At 35.2% G+C, this 17,639-nt stretch overlaps 1 protein-coding gene across 10 annotated transcripts in view; it reads right to left on the minus strand.

Annotated features, from left to right (window-relative positions):
* The window catches only part of PAM (peptidylglycine alpha-amidating monooxygenase), a 282,041-nt gene that overhangs the window by 12,577 nt on the left and 251,825 nt on the right, over positions 1-17,639 (minus strand). For all 10 annotated transcript variants that reach the window (XM_074383152.1, XM_074383150.1, XM_074383147.1 and 7 more), the window contains 6 exons: positions 12,710-12,826; positions 10,322-10,394; positions 8,495-8,705; positions 7,907-8,107; positions 5,683-5,798; positions 20-119 (listed from right to left, as the gene is read on the minus strand). In XM_074383152.1, the coding sequence (XP_074239253.1) occupies positions 20-119; positions 5,683-5,798; positions 7,907-8,107; positions 8,495-8,705; positions 10,322-10,394; positions 12,710-12,826 (818 nt within the window). The remainder of the gene's footprint in view (positions 1-19; positions 120-5,682; positions 5,799-7,906; positions 8,108-8,494; positions 8,706-10,321; positions 10,395-12,709; positions 12,827-17,639) is intronic.

Raw genomic sequence — 17,639 nt, forward strand, 5'->3', positions numbered from 1 at the left:
AATACTGTGAAAACCATACTCTCAGTCAAGGTGAACTTCCACACGGTGTTGGCATGAGCATCTCCAATGTACACGGTCCCATCTTCAGATGCAACAATATCATGAGGCATGTCAAAGTGCTGCCAAAATAAGAAGCCACACATTAGAGTGGTGAGCCTTTACTTCAATCCTTCATGAAAAGGCAGAAAAACAAAGCAAAGCCCACAACCAATTAACAGAACACGTTACTCAAACCAAAGCAAAAATAATTCCTATTGAAGCAACTCTAGTCATTCATTCACTCCTTCATTCATTCATTCATTCATTGGGTACTGACTCTGCCAGGCATAATGCTAAGCACTGGGAAATGCCAAGAAACCCCCACCACTGACTTTCAAGTCTTCTGAGTGTGAAAATTTACAGGTAGATTATTTTTTTACAATACTGTTTATTTTAGTGATGCATTATCTGTCTAGTTATTTATACTGATTTTGGCCTTCATGTTTCTTCTACCTTTTAATAACTATCAAATTTACTTGTTTCAAATTGTACAAGATCACTAGACAATAAAATTAAGTACAATAAGCTATCATGTACTACCTTAAAAACTATCTATTTATTATTGATAAGCAATCATTTCAGAGATTCAGGACATTTAATTTTTGAAATTTACACTAAGAGATATGTAATAATGTGAGGTTTTATACTCTTGAAGTCTTATGTTTGTGATGTTTTCAGTCATCAAAGGAAACAAATTGAGTGTTATCTCCAAGTACTTCCTGGACTATTGTACCTAATTCAGATTCTCAGTATTTTAATATACCTTTCTCTGTTTCAAATCATTGTCATCTCCATCATGAGGACACAAGAGACAGGGAAGATCCTTTTATGACTTTTTTTCAGGGTCACCAAACTAGTTCTTGGAAGAGTAGCCTTAAAATGTTGTGCTGCTGACATTTGCAACTGTCTTTGGATGCCTCTAAAGGTGCCCTGGGTCTGCCAGTTGGCAGGATAAAGATAACTTCTTTCATCTTTGAGGCCAGAAGGCCTGCCTGGATACACAGTTATCAAAAATATGACTAGTGAGTATCCAGACTGTGGGGTCATCAGCCAACATGTGCCTATTTGATGTGCTGAGTCCAAAGGTTACTAATGAGACAAACGACTGTTCCTAACTCAGTTTAGGAGGGGCAGAAGAATACATGATCTGGAGATACTATTGTACTTTAGAAATCATCAAGTTTATCACACTGAAAAGAAAAATGAGATAGCCATGCCAAAGAGGCTTGTTTTTCCATACTTTCAAATGAGCTGTGACAATTGTGTAGAGAAAAACAGAAAGCCAGAAATCAAAATGCTGCCCTGTTGAAATCTCACAGGCTTGTCATTAAATGTTTATCTTTTTTGGGGGCTCAGCTAATGGATGGCAAAAGACTACCAAATTATAGGCCACTCCTGTTCTATACCAGAATATTCTTAGAAATTGTTTCGTAAAACATATGGTTGTAGAATACTTCATATTTTCTGATAGGAAAAATACAATGACGGAGGAATAAAGGTGAGGAGGGAATGTGTCAACTATTCACTGGCTAAGAACTTCGCTTTAAATAGATCACAGTATGTCATAAATTCAAGGCTAAAATAATAATAAACCTTTATTAGTGGCTCTCCATCTGATCCATGGAGCCAAGTGTTCTGCTAGAAATACAGTCCTTTGGGGCCACTATAGGAACTCAGGGGGAGGCTTAGTAGATGGGTCTCTATCTTGTTGCAATCAGAAGCACTCAGCTGTAATCTTTTCAATGAAATGTTCTACTGCTTTGTGTCACTTGAAACAAAATTATTTTGTTAAATTTTAGGATCAAGCTTTAGTATTTTAAACTTACACAGATTTAAAGATCTTCTAATCTAGCCTTTGCAAACTCTTCTTTTGAGGTACCCCCTAGCAAAATAAAATTGATGTGAGAAAAGTTTGATAGAATCTTCACCAGGAATCTGGTGACAAAGCCTGGAGCAAACCGCCTTCAAAATCTTGTATTTTATTTAAAAAATTAATAAGGAAATGTGTGTTCTACTCCATAGCATAATTTGCTTCAACATGGTAGGTTTAAATCTACTTAATATTAAGTAAAACAGTTCTTCTAAGTTGCACAATGTTTATGTTGCGGTTTAATACAGCCCTTGGCATACCAGTGTGTACTTCAGGAACGAAAAGGTTAAGCACATTTCAAAGTCAGAACGAGCTAGGTTTGAGATCCATGCATGCTACTCTAATATAACTTGAAGAAGTAATTTAACTTAGGTGAACCTTTCAGCTCAAATATTGTCATTTTAATCACCATTATGAAGGTTGGAAAAATGACTTAAATATGGGCTCACTTTTTTTTCTTTTTTCTTTTTGTATGGAAGGATGGGGATAATTCTCCTCCTTTTTCATATGAGCTGCCACACAGAAGTTGTCAAAAAATGCCTGTCTGAAGGGAGGGTGGAAAAGCAGATAAAGAGGGACGACAAGTCTCTCCTTTGATTACAGGGGAATGACTTTGCGAGTGACAATGTGTATTTTTCTTTCATAGCCTTTTTGATAACATTTGATAGAACCATTTTCTTTATTGTCCTACTTTCTAAGCTTCCCTGCACAGACATAAAGACAGAGTTCCTACATTCAGATGGAGCATCTCTAAAGAATGTAATAGTAGAAGATGGAGAACTGAAATATGAGGAGATAAGTAGCAGATATGCACAAACAGAAGCACAACCCTTTTATGTAAAACTTGACCTTTGACTTGAAGAGGAATCTCTTTTTACACAGGAGTCAATACGCTATATTATTTCCTTCACCCAAACTTAGTCTTTGTGATAATCATCTAATTAAATGAAAATTCTGAGAGGTTTATAAACTGATTTCAGTTTACTGAATGAACACAGAATACATTTCTGTTTTGGTGTAATATCAAGTCTTGTTTACTGAAAGGAAAAGCAAACTTCATCTTGGAGTTAGACTGTCTTTTCGCATTTGCTGAATTGACCCACATATTGTGACTTATTTTTTGCTTAATATCTGATGAAAGCACAATGCTTTTGAAATTTTAATTGAGAACTCTTCAGATTATTATGAGGTTCAGCTCATTTAGCCTCTTGCTTAGCACTTAGTTTTGATTTCTAGATACATATTTGAATTGAAAGTTAATATCCTGGTTGACACAGTACATTATTATTAAAAGAATGAGCAAGGCAAACATTCCACTAATACAAAGTAAAGAACTGAAAGAAAGGTAAGCATCTCACTTCCTTTGCCAACAGATATGAGGAAGTTAGCTCAAAGGGACACAACAATGAAGACTGGATAATCAATAAGGGTCTAAAATGATATAGAAATAAAATATTTATTATCAGTATAATAAATTTCCTTCTACAGGGCTATTATGCTTTTAAATTGCTTATTGCTTTTCTGGTGAAATATTTTTTAAAAATCTTATTTGTTTATATAAATAGAAACCTAAAGAAAGGAACTGATACTGGAATACTCCACAAGCACAGGCAACCAAAGCGAAAATCAACAAATGGGATCTTATGAAACTAAAAATCGTCTGCACAGCAAAGAAAGGAAACCATCAATCACATGAAGAGACAACTTAACAGAATGAGAAAAAATAATTGCAAACTACCTGTCTAACAAGGGATTAATAACCAGAATATATAAAGAGCTCAAACAACTCTATAGGAAAAAATATAATAATCAAATTAAAAAATAGGCAAAAGATTTGAGTAAACATTTCTCAAAAAAAGACATACAAATGTGAAACAGACATATGGAGAAGTGCTAAACATCACTGATCATCAGAGAAATGCAAGTCAAAGCCACAATGAGATGTCATCTAACCCCAGTTAAAATGACTTTCATTCAAAAGTCAGGTGATATCAAGTGCTGGTGAGGATGTGGAAAAAATGAAAATTAGTAAAACTACATAGAACAGTTTGGAGGTTCCCCAAAAAACTAAAAGTAGAGCTACCATACAACCCGGGGATCCCATTGCTGGTTATATGTCCAAAAGGAAATAAATCAGTATATCAAAGAGCTATCTGTATTCCCACATTTGTTGCAGCACTGTTCATAACAGCCAAGATTTGGAAGCAACCTAAGTGTCCATCAGCAGATGAATGGATAAAGAAAACGTGGTACATATACACAATGGAGTACTATTTAACCACAAAAAGAATGAGATTCTGTCATTTGCGATAACATGGATGGAAGTGGAGAACAAACATGATAAGAGAAATAAGCCAGGCACAGAAAGACAAATATCACATGTTCTCACTTATGTGTGGGATGTAAAAATCAAAACAACTGAACTCATATATATATATATGAGTATATATATATATATATATATATATATATATATATGTATATAACAGAATGATGATTACCAGAGCCCAGGAAGTGTATTGGGCAGTGTGTGTGTGTGTGTGTGTGTGTGTGTGTGTGTGTGTGTGTGTGTTGAGGGGGCGGGGAGGTGGGGGGAGTAGGTGGGGATGGTTAATGGGGACAAAAAAAATCAGATGGAATGAGTAAGACCTAGTATTTGATAGCACAACAGTAGGACTATACTCAACAATAATTTAATTGTATATTTTAAAATAACTGAAAGAGTATAATTAGATTGTTGTAACACAAAGGATAAATGCTTGAGGGAATGGATACCCAATTTTCTATGATGTGATTATTACCCATGGCATACCTGTATTAAAATATCTCATGTACCCCATAAATACACACATGTACCTTGTAACCACACAAATTACAAATAAAAATTAATTAAAAATAACATAATATTGAGGCATTTAAAAGTTTTTTAAATTACCAAATCTGGTATCTTAAAAATAATATAACATTATAAGTATCAAGATATAAACTTGGTTCAGTAGCTGATGATAGTTGTATTTTGATACAGTTAAAACCAATGAATCTTTACATGTTTTGAAGAAGAACACTTATTTGCAGCATTTTAGAGACTGAGTTTTCTAAATCTGATATACTCCAAGCACATTCATACAGTGTTTGAGAACATTCTGATCACTCTGGCAATCATACTGCAAAGTACACTGAGAAGACAGAAGGGCCATGCGCACACTGAACACAGTTGCTGTGTTTATAAAAAGCACATTAGAATAAACAGTGGCAAAACACTTTTGAAGCCAAAAGTAGCTTTTAGTTTCTTAACTAAACCAAATCTTTAGAACTTGAATAAATTCCAGGAAGTGCTATTTTCAAGTCTCGTTGCTTAGTACAGTCATAGCAATAAAGAAAGCAAATAAGATTTCTGTTGGGCCTACGAGAACTATAAGAGTACACTTAACATGTTGTGATATTTTCTCTACTTGGATAAAACTAGAAAGGGACTGATTTATTTTTTGTATTCTAACTACCATGAGTTTAAAAACCTGCCATCATATGCAATGTATCTAAGAACCTTAGAACTGCATAAGGTGCTAATTTGTATCTGAAGAAACTGATCTGGGAATAGCCAAGGACATTTATTCTAAATCACACTTCATAACAGAACACTCCCATCAACCTTGATCAGAAAGTTATCACATCTTCTTAAAAGTTTTTAAAAAACTATTCAAGATTGAACGCCAAGATTTATATTTTAGTTTTATTCTCATGAAAATTGAAACCTAGACAAGGTATGTAAATACCTTGCGCACTGGCCTGAAGACGTCTATAATTTCCCCATTGGAAAAGTTCATCACAAATCCTTGTATGGGTTCTTGATTCCCAAAATGAGGCTTTCCATTCATGGCAAAGAGCAAGCCTGCAACAGCAAATCCAGTTAACCTTGCTTTAAAATATGGGTAAGTATGGACTTCTTATATATGCATGTACATTATGCAAACAATAAATTTAGGGTCAACCTGGTCCCTACAATTGGCAACAAAAGCAGAATATAAAATACCTAGCAAGTGTCTCCCCTTGAGTAACCAGATCAGGGGCAAACAAGTTAGAGAACTAACCTCCTTGTAATGGGAAAATCAGGAACTGAAATGTCTGTTCTACTTGGAAAGCAGTAGAAATCAGGAATACATAGATACTGATATATAGATATACACACAGATTGCTATTATAGGCATCCTAAATAGGAATTGGGGAAAGTCAGGTTATTTAGGCCAATAATTCTGGAGTCTCAGATCTTTAAAAAAATCAGTAATATTTTCCATTGCTGCATGGAGAATCTGAGAGAAAATCAAAGAAAATAAGTGAAATTATAGTATATATAGAACAATCTGATTTTAAACAACTATAAGTTGAAAACGTTAGATGTATATTTCAGATTATCAAAGACATATTTTTCCTGAATTAAAAAAGACCATCTTTTTAATTTTCATGCCATGAACACTCTTTGTAGTAAAATTATATTTCTTAACACAATACTATTTATTCAAAACAATGAAAATGGTGATGTTTACATTAAATAAATAATTCAGATTATTGAACACTACATTTTCAAAGAATTAAAACATAATAAAATGTACTTAATGCTAAGCCACTGTTGAAGATGTTTTCATCACTCTGTTTTTTCTAGGATGTACTATAAAAAACTCTATAAACATCAATTACTATTGTGGAAAATTATAGATAAAATTATCTTTTGCTTAGATTATGTTCTTAACCAGATTCCTTCTCAATGGATATTTTTCTTCTTATATTTAATTTATTTTTGTTTATTATGAACTTGATCACCCTCTTTATTAAGTAAATGGTCCTGACAAATTTTTCTTTAAATGTGTGGAAAACCAACATAAGGACTGATAGTTGAGACCCTCTTACTACTTATTCTTAATTCCTTAAGAAAGCCACATTTGCTCTCTATCCAATCACCTGTGTCCCTTGATTTTATGCCCTAAATAAGTTGGAGGTTACTTGGTCCAGATAGTAGCCACATGCAACATTAATACCATAAGAAACATAAATATTACAGTAATCCCCACAGCTAATGCTACTTTAATACAGGTATAGATATTTTTATTAAAATATATTATGCCCATGAATTTTTCAATAATTCTTCATATTATTGATCTTATTTCACTACAATGTGAAAAGAGTTTAAATGTTTTCACCATAAAAACATGGTAAGTATGTGAGGTGATGGGTTTGCTAACTAGCCTTATTTAGTCATTCCATATTGTAAACATAAATCATCACATTATACTCCACAGATATATACAATTATTTCAATTATAATTTAACAAACATTGTAATAATTGTATGTAAATTTCAGAAATTAAATATATTTTCAGTAGTTCATTATTTAAAGAAAATGCAGTAAATTGTTTTGTAATATAAATTATATGTATTTTATTTTATTAGTCTGAATTATTTTTCAAATTTTCTTAGAGTCAAGAAAATCTATTTTGGAAATGAGAAAAAAATTCAGGATTTTGTTGATTATTTATCTTGGTATTTAGGCATAAGGGTCACTTATTTTTACATATTTTATCTTTTAAAAAATTGGTCACTACTGTTTCTAAAAATGTGAAACAAGTATTTTGAATACTGATTTTCATCAGACATATACCATCTGTTGATGTGTGAAGACAAATATTAATTGTTCAATACCAGAGCAGATGATCATAATGAAAAGAAAATGAAAATCAATGTTTGGGAACAGTTTTAACCCTTTACAAACAGTTGTTAAATCCTTTGAGTTCTTCATTGTTTCTTGTGCAATGAATAGTGGTACTTGAATCAAAACTGAATTAGAACACACTAACAGTTTTAAGATACTTTAAGATCTGAAATATAATGCATCTTTAATTCCTAACAAGAAAGAAAACTTAATAAAAAAAGCACATTAAGATAAAACCATTTTTAAGGATAGAATAGAGTAGGGCAGAAGACAACAAACATATTAAGATGAAATACCTGGTATATATGAAATTGCAAATACATTTCTTCCAAATAATGAATGCTTAATCTCTCTCACAAATTCTTTGGTGTCAGTTTTAAAACACTGGATCCGACCATTTTCCCGGTCTGCCACACATAATTGGTCCAAATGAGGTACAAGGGCCAAGCTATGAGGAACACTGAACTGGCCTGGCTGAGGACTGCTCCCTGAAGACTCTGCAGAACAAAGAAAAGCCTTAGATACACAATTTTAAACATCACCCAAAGTTTGACTCTATAGTACTTTTCTAAATCGATGTTGGTAAACCATTAACTCCCTGGAGCCAGGGGAAAGATAAGGTAAAGCAGTTTATAAGTTTATTTTATAATAAATACATTACAGATTTTCTCCCTATTTGGACAGTTGTTTTCCTTAGACGTGTGTGTGTGTGTGTGTGTGTGTGTGTGTGTGTGTGAGACAAGCTATCTGGATGCATACAATGACCCTGTTTTTTTCACTGTAGAGACAATTGTATCTCAAAGACTCTGAGTGGTGGCCAATATCTAGTTCCCAATGATACTGGCTAAGAATTACAATTGGAGATTAAGAGTCTTATTGGGTACCTTCTCCCCACTGTGTGATGAACTTTCCACTTGGTGAAAACTGCACAATCCGGCTGTTGCAGTAACCATCTGATACATAAATGGCTCCAGTGCCTGGATCCACAGCCACATCAGTGGGTTGACAGAAGTGATTCTGGTCACTCCCTGGTTGCATGCTCCTTCCCAGGATTAATATAGGGCCTTCCTTATTGTTTGGATCCAGTTTGAACACCTTTTAAAAAAGGAACAAAAGCCTTACCCTACTTTTCGTGGTTATTAGTGACTTACACCCAAATGACTAAGACCACTTTCACAAGCAATTGGAGTAGAAGCTCCCAGAGACTTACTTAAAAGAAAATATGAATACCTTTTAGAACTGAATGGGATCCTAGAAATCATCTGGTCTGGTTCCTTCATTTGATAATAAGGCCTAAGGAGATTAAGTGATTTGCTCAAGGTCACCCAGTTAACTAGTGGTGAATGGAGACTAATTCACCATTAGTGAATTAGTATATGGATACTAATTAGTATATGGATACTGATCCATTAGTATATGGATACCTGGTTCCGTCCACCCTGATGTTTCCTTTTTGTCTTTCCATAGCTAATACTACAAAGCTCTCCAGATAACACATGAGCAATAAATGTTTACTGAGATGATGTTTTCCCCTGATTCTCCAAGTTATTTTCCACCTATTCATAAAAAGTATATGATACTTGATATAACTTCTTTTAAAAAGAACATAGATTTGACTATATATATATATATATATATATACACATACATATACATTTACTAGAGACATAGCCTCAATTTATAGAAGATTAAGATAGGATAAGAAAAAAGTCATAAAAACATAAGTGAAAAAATAGAAATAAGACTCAGGGCCAGGCACAATGGCCACACCTGTAATCACAGCGCTTTGTAAGGCTGAGGTGAGTGGATTGCGTGAGTCCAGGAGTTGAAGACCAGCCTGGGCAAAATGGTGAAATCCCATCTCTACAAAAAAAATTTAAAAATTAACCAAGTATGCTGATATGTGACTGTGGTCCCAGCTACTTGGCAGGCTGAGGTGATCCTCTGGGAAATGGAGACTGTAGTTAGCCAAGATCGTGCCACTGCACTCCAGCCTGGGAGACAGAGTAAGACCCTGTCTCAAACAACACCAAAAACACCAACAGAGTTAGGAACAGAGGGAATAAATGCAAATATAGAAAGTTAAGGAAATGGTTGGGAGGGCCCATGTAGTTACTTGAGTGAAGCTTCACATCTGGCTCAAGGGACAAGTGTGACTTCATCATTTACATACTACTTTTACCTAGCATTGAGTTCTAAAAGAAATATTTCAGATGTGGATTGTTATGGACTGAATGTTTGTGTCTCAAATCCAAATTCACATGTTGAAATCCTAACCCCCAATACGATGGTAATACGAAGTGGGGCCTTTGGGTGGTAATCAGTACAAAAGGGTAGAGTTCTCATGAATGGGATTAGTACCATACGACGAGACACCAGAGATTCCTGTCATTCTGTCTCTCTGGCCATGCAAGGATACTATGAGAAATTAGCAGCCTATAACCCAGAAGAGGGCTCTCACTAGAACTGTGCTGGCACTCTGTTCTTGAACTTCCAGACTCCAAAACTGTCAGAAACAAATTTCTGTTGTTTATAAGCTACCCAGTCTATGGTACTTTGTTATAACAGGCTGAACTAAGACATGGCTGCTCTATTTTCTTGCTATAAACTTATCGAGTCACACACACACACAAAACTCGTACAACTCCAGAGCACTTTAAAAGCATAACTCTGTTAGCCTCTAATTTGAATATCACCAAAAGGAAGACTACCTGATGGAGAGCCACATCTGTGACCCAGTAATTCCCATCTTTATCTATACTCAAGCCATGTGGCAAATAAAACCTGCGAAATAAAAATATTTGTGTTAATTAGATATTTACTCTCAAGCATATGTGAGACAAATTTTTCTAATTCATCTATAAAGGCGGTACAAAGTTATAAGTTGATAAATGTATACTTGTATTATTATAGAAAAGACTAACATGAATTGTTAATAAAAATACTGTTACAATAGACCTCTGTGACAAATCTTAAGTAGTATTTAATAGTATTAAAATTTATAAATTAAGCCTACATATAAATTACAAATGTTTATTATAAAGTATGGTATATTAGAGAAAACAATATCGATTTAAAAACAAGTTCTAAGATCATACATAATAACATCTTACAAATATGTATAAAACTATCAGGAAATATAAATGGATTTTTATAGTTTGAGGTTAAAACATGTTGCAAGGAAATGTAATGTGTTAACATAAACTATTAAATATATAACTCAAAGGCTTTAAATGGTGCCTATTAAAGGCAGTAAAACCCAAAGCACATAACTTTCAGCCAACATGGGCTGTGAATATCTAAGCAAAGTGAAACAGTGAGCTGGATAAATATTAGAGAAGGTTAATCTGGCAAATCAATCTTAATGATCTGGGTAAGGAACTTGGACTGGGCTAATAGACACATGGACAATACATTGAGGTGGTTTGGTCCAATGACAGCTGACAATCCAATAGCTCTGTTAGCTTCTAATCTTAGTATAGTGCTGACAACACAGATTTTTTTCATGAGTCCTACTGTTAACACTCTGATTTTGACTAATTAGCTGAACTAGATCCCTGTTCTGACAATTGAATTTGAGGATTGTGATTTGCTTTCAAACAGATGCTCCACCGATGGCCAAGTTGATTTAGCAGTAGTTGTTCTGCCTTCCACTTAATTCCTTTCTGGAATGAGGGTGCTTCTGGTTAATGAATAGAGCACCAATGACACAGATTCAAACATTTCACCCCTGACACACCAGCTTGAAAATGCTGTTAAAAAATGTTAAGCATCATTGCTACCATCTCCACAAGCAGCTGAGTGGCTACTCACCTTGTGAGGAAGCTGGCTTTCCCTGTGCTTAAGCAGATGGGGAAGGGGATAGTTCCTGAAGCTGTCAGGTTACAATGGGTTCAGGAGATCTGTAAGCAGGTGCCTCTCTCACTTCTTTGAATGACCACAAATATCAGCCAATTTTTTTTTTTTTTTTGGCTGCCAAATGCCAACTCAAAATAAGACTAAATAATCAGCAGCTTTCAAAGCCAAATTACACATTCATGATAAGGAATGCTAAAAATGACATTTGTTTAGTATTCATTTTGAGATGGAAAAGAGAAGCTCTTTTTCTTAATGATGATTCTTGATGATTTTGATTGCCCTGAAGCCTTTTTCTGCTGAATAATTGTTTGGATCATTCGATCTGGCTGAGCAGCAACTCACTTAATCAACTAGGTAAGATATATATTACATATATAATATGCAACAAGCTTTAATACCACATATTAAAATCGCCTGGGAACTTAAGAGTATTAGCCCCAACATATACAAAATCTGAATCTAATTTTTTTTTTTTTGAAACGGTGTTTCGCTCTTGTTACCCAGGTTGGAGTACAATGGCGCGATCTCGGCTGACTGCAACCTCCGCCTCCTGGGTTCAGGCAATTCTCCTGCCTCAGCCTCCTAAGTAGCTGGGATTACAGGCACGCGCCACCACGCCCAGCTAATTTTTTGTATTTTTAGTAGAGACGGGGTTTCACCATGTTGACCAGGATGGTCTCGATCTGGCAGATGTCTTGACCTGGTGATCCACCCGCCTCGGCCTCCCAAAGTGCTGGGATTATAGGCTTGAGCCACTGCGCCCAGCCTTGAATCTAATTTTTTAAATAACAAATTGATAAATTTTAATTGTATACATTTATGGGGAATGATGTGATGTTATGATATATATACACACACACAAAAAATGTGGCATGATTAAATCAAGCTAATGAACATATTCATTGCCTCAAATACTTAAAATTTTTGAAATGAGAACATTTCAAATATGCTCATTTAGCAATTATGAAATAGACAAGGACCTGAATAGACAGTTCTTAAAAGAAAACACACAAATGGCCAACAGATAAATCAATCTAATTTTTTGAAGTTTCCCAGATGATTCTAATATTCAGTCAAGATTTAGAAACACCTATTTAGAAAATGAAAGATGGGATGGCTCAATTAGTTTTCTGATTTCTTAAGTGCAGCTACACAATGCACTCAAATTTCAAGACTCTGTGATACACTTTATACTCAATATATGTAGTACAAGTCTTAACAACACAAGTTGTTTAACTCACAGATTTTTTCCACTGGACTGGAGTACTGCAGCATTATTTGGATCTATGACAAGTATAGTGTCTTCTTCAATTGGTCCGAGTCCTCTTTGCTGGTAAACAAACTTGCTGTCAAAGGAGCTAAACAAAATGCATTAAATAGGAGATGAGGCAATCATAAATTCCAACGAATCTGAGAAATGCAGACCACTCACTTGAGGTTCTAAATACAAAATTAAGAGCGCTCAGATGTATTTGACTTCACTCTTTGTCCTTGACATTTCATTCATTTGGATTATAATATACACCAATAACATGTAGAACCATGCTACTCAGGGTGGTCAGTGGAACAGAAGCACTGGCATTGCTGGGAAATGCAGTTTCAGACCTACTGAACCGGAATCTGCATTTTCACAGTGGGTGAAATGGGTGGTTCCTATGCACACTGGAGTTTGAGAAACATTGATCAAGAACTCTTAATGTACCTGTAAAATTTCAAAGGCTCTTCCAAATAGTATGCAGTCATTCAATAGATATTTTCTTTCAAATTACAAAGTTAGATATGACCTAATTTAACTTTCTCAGTAATGATAATAGCTGGAAGAGTAGTGATCAAAATGTTTGTTATTATACTTGCCATAGGTACAACATGTGAACACATATTATAGAGATATCAAAGAGAATGTTCAAAATATTCAAACGTTATAAAACCAAATCTATCCTCAAGACAAAAATATGCTTAGAGGCATATAACTTACCAAATAACAGCTATTCTACAACTACAAAATGAATAACTATGCAATAATTTAAAAATTCAAATATGACAATTTCTGCTTTAAACCAAGTACCCTTTAGGTTATTATAAAATATTATGGACATATATTCATATATATACTTCAAAATTATATTTCTATTTAAATTGTTTATAATATAATTCCTTAAATTCAAGATTATGACAGACACAGTACTTATTTCATGTTCTGTTTGGGAAATCATAGGTCAATAGGGATGAATGACAAAGATAAACTCTTCTAAGCTTCTGTAACAGAGAAGTAAATGTATATTTAATAAATATAATAAAGGTTATCTTCTGAAAAAATGATTGGATCAGTACATAGTTGCAGAGAGAGTGTGTGTATGTGTGTATATTTATAAATATACATATGAAGTCAATAGATGACTTATGAATATTTCTGAAAAATAGAATTTCCTTTATAGTGTCAGGCAAGGTTTTGAAAAAAGTATTAATATTTTGTAGTTCAACTATTTAACCAAAAGAAGAATCTGAATAACATTAAATATTTGCTAATATATTATATATTTGCAATTTGGGAAGGTAACAGACTGCTTGGATCTGTCGGGCATCCCTTGATATGTTGGCTGGGATTTTTATGGAACTTATATAGAGTCTCAGTACTCTACATAAATAGGAGAACAAAAAATTCTTAAATTATTTTCTCTGATCATTTAAAAAATGCATCACACAATTATTTGAGTTACTTGACTGTTACAGTCTTTTGGGTATAGTTTTCCTGAAAGATAACAGTAAGTTCCTGAAGTAGTTCTTATTAATGATGCATTCAATTGAACACAAAATATTGATTCCGCTTTGTCAATCTAAAAAGTAAGTAATACTCTTTATACATGCTATTATGTGCAGTTAAAACCACACAGTGGTATCTACAAAAAAAATAAATTTACGAAATGGAAGTAGCATCATTAACAAAACAGATTTCATAAGATATTTACAAGGTCATTATCAAACTGAAATGTGAAATTTTATTAGATAGGAACCAGTGTAAGAATATTCATAGTATTATTAAATCATGGGAGAATGGCATGATTTCTATGTAGTCGTTCTTGTGACTATGAAACACCAAATAATTTATCCTCTATCTGAAACTCTATTTTCAACATGAATTTATTTACTAAAATCTTTATTCCTCTGGAAAACAAAGGTCCTGGATTCAACCATTAGTAATCTTTTATTTTTCCAACTTGACTATAATATTGACTAAAAAGTTCAGCACATCTGAGACTCAGTATGTTGTAAACTTCACATTCATGTGTAACAGATTAAAATTTTTTCATTCATTATCTTTTTTTAAGGTTTGATATGGTTTGGTTGTGTCCACTCCCAAGTCTTACCTTGAAGTACAATTTCCATAATCCCCACATGTCATGGGAGGGACTTGGTGAAAAGTAATTGAATCATGGGGTGATTACTCCCAGGGTGCTGTTCTCATGATAGTCAGTGAGTTCTCATGAGATCTGATGGTTTTATAAGGGGCTTTTCAACTTTTTGCTTGGCACTTCTCTTTCTTGCCATCATATGAAGAATGATTTGTTTGCTTCTGCTTCTGCCTGAATGTAAGTTTCCTGAGGCCTCTCTAAGCCATGCTGAACTGTGGGTCAATTAAACTTCTTTCCTTTATAAATTACTCAGTCTTGGGTATCTTTATTAGCAGTGTAAGAAGGAACTAATACAGTAAATCAGTACCAGAAGTGGGGTGCTGCCATAAAGATATACAAAAATGTGGATGTGACTTTGGAATTGGGTAATAGGCTGAAGTTAGAACAATTTGGAAGACTCAGAAGACAGGAAGATATGGGAAAGCTTGTAACTTTCTAGAGGCTTGTTGAATGGCTTTGACCAAAGTGCTGATAGTGTTAGGAATAATGAAACTTAGGCTGGGATGGTCTCAGATGGAGATGATTAGGTTGCTGGGAACTGGAAATAAGGGTGAATTTTGCTATGCTTTGGCAAAGAGACTGGTGGCATTTTGCCCCTGCCCTAGAGATCCGTGGAACTCTGAACTCAAGAAAGGTGATTTAGGGTATCTGGTGGAAGAAATGTCTAAGCAGCAAAGAGTTCAAGGGGTGACTGGGGTGACTTGAGTGCTCTTAAGAGCACTCAGTTTTATTCATTCACAAAGATGTGAATTGGAACTTATGTTTAAAAGAAAAGCAGAGTATAAAAGTTTGGAAAATTTGCAGCCTGATGATGTGATAGAAAAGAAAAACCCATTTTCTGAGGAGAAATTCAAGCCAGCTGCAGAAATTTGCATAAGTAATCAGCAGCCAAACGCTACTTGTCAAGGCAATAGGGAAAATGTCTGAGGTCTTCACAGCAGCCCCTTCCATCACAGGCCCAGTGGCCTAGGAGGATAAAATGGTTTTGTGGGCTGGGCCTAGGGTCTTGATGCTTTGTGTAACCTCAGGACTTGGTGCCTTATGTCCTATCTGTAGCTAATGAAGGAGAGCTGTAGCTTGGGCCATGGCTTGAGAGGGTGCAAGCCCCATGCTTCCATTTGGTGTTGAGGCTGCAGGTGCACAGAAGTCAAGAATTAAGGTTTGGGAACCTCTGCCTAGATTTCAGAAGATGTATGTAAATGCCTGGAAGTCCAGGAAGAAGTTTTCTGCAGGGGAAGAAGCATCATTGATAACCTCTCCTAGAGCAGTGTGAAAGTGAAATGTGGGGTTGGAGCCTCCACACAGTTTCCACTGGTGCACTGCCTAGTGGAGCTGTGAGAAGAGGGCCACCATCCTCCAGAACTTGGAATTTTAGATTGACCGACAGCTTACACCATGTGCCTGGAAAAGACACAGACACTCAATGCCGACTGTGAAAGCAGCCAGGCGGGGGCTGAATACTGCTAAGCCACAGGGATGGAGCTGCCCAAGGCTGTGGGAGCCCACTTTTTGCATCAGTGTGACCTGGATGTCAGACATGGAGTCAAAGGAGATCATTTTGGAGCTCTAAGATTTGACTGCCCCACTGGATTTCAGATTTGCATGGGGCTTGTATCCCCTTCATTTTGGTCAAATTCTCCCATTTGGGAGGGACCTGGTGGAAAGTAATTTAATCATGGGGCGGTTTCCCCATACTGCTGTTCTCTGATAGTGAGTTCTCATGAGATCTGATGGTTTTATAAGGAGCTTTTCCCCATTTTGCTCAGCACTTCTTCTTGCCATCACATGAAAAGGGACACATTTGCTTCCCCTTCAGCTTGACTAAGTTTCCTGAGGCCTCCCCAGCCATGCTGAACTGTGAGTCTGTTAAACCTCTTTCCTTTATAAATTAACCAGTATCAGGTATGTCTTTATTAGCAACATGAGAAAGAACTAACACAAGGTTTAAGTCTCACATTCCTCATTATTCAGAAATGTTTCAGTGTTTTGTAAAGCCACATTGGCAATCTACATAATGTGAAAATTATGCTTCTGCTATTAGGAGTTAAAACCGTTTCCCCTCTTTTTTAAATGGAAATTTTAATTGAGATAACTGCAGATGCATATACAGTTGTAAGAAACAAAAAAGTTCTGTGTGTCCTTTACCCCATTTCTCCATTTTGCAAAACTATATATAACATCACTACATTTAATAAAAATATATATAATATTTTCCTTTCTTTTTTTTTTTGAGATGAAGTTTTGCTCTTGTTGCCTAGGCTAGAGTGTAATGGCATAATCTTGGCTCACCACAACCTCTGCCTCCCAGGTTCAAACAATTATCCTGCCTCAGCCTCCTGAGTAGTTGGGATAACAGGCATGTGCCATCACGCCTGGCTAATTTTGCATTTTTAGTAGAGACAGGGTTTCACCAAGTTGGTCAAGCTGATCTTGAACTCCTGACCTTAGGCCATCCACCCACCTTGGCCTCCCAAAGTGCTGGGATTACAGTTGTGAGTCACTGTACCCAGCCCTATTCTTAGTTTATTTCCTTGGAATATACTAATATATTACTTTTCTATCCCAACCCGACCTATAGAATACGGAAAGTTACTGAGTCTTCATAATTCTTGCCAATTTATAATTCTTACCAAGTGCTATCTACTTTATATGTAGATTGTGAGTTCTGACTCACCACTGACAGCTAATAATAGTGGCAATTCAACTGCCTATTGTATATCCTTGCATTAGACCTCAGCACATATAATTCCACATCTTCCGC

This window comes from Saimiri boliviensis, chromosome 1 (assembly GCF_048565385.1).
Source record: "Saimiri boliviensis isolate mSaiBol1 chromosome 1, mSaiBol1.pri, whole genome shotgun sequence".
Lineage (NCBI taxonomy): Eukaryota > Metazoa > Chordata > Mammalia > Primates > Cebidae > Saimiri > Saimiri boliviensis.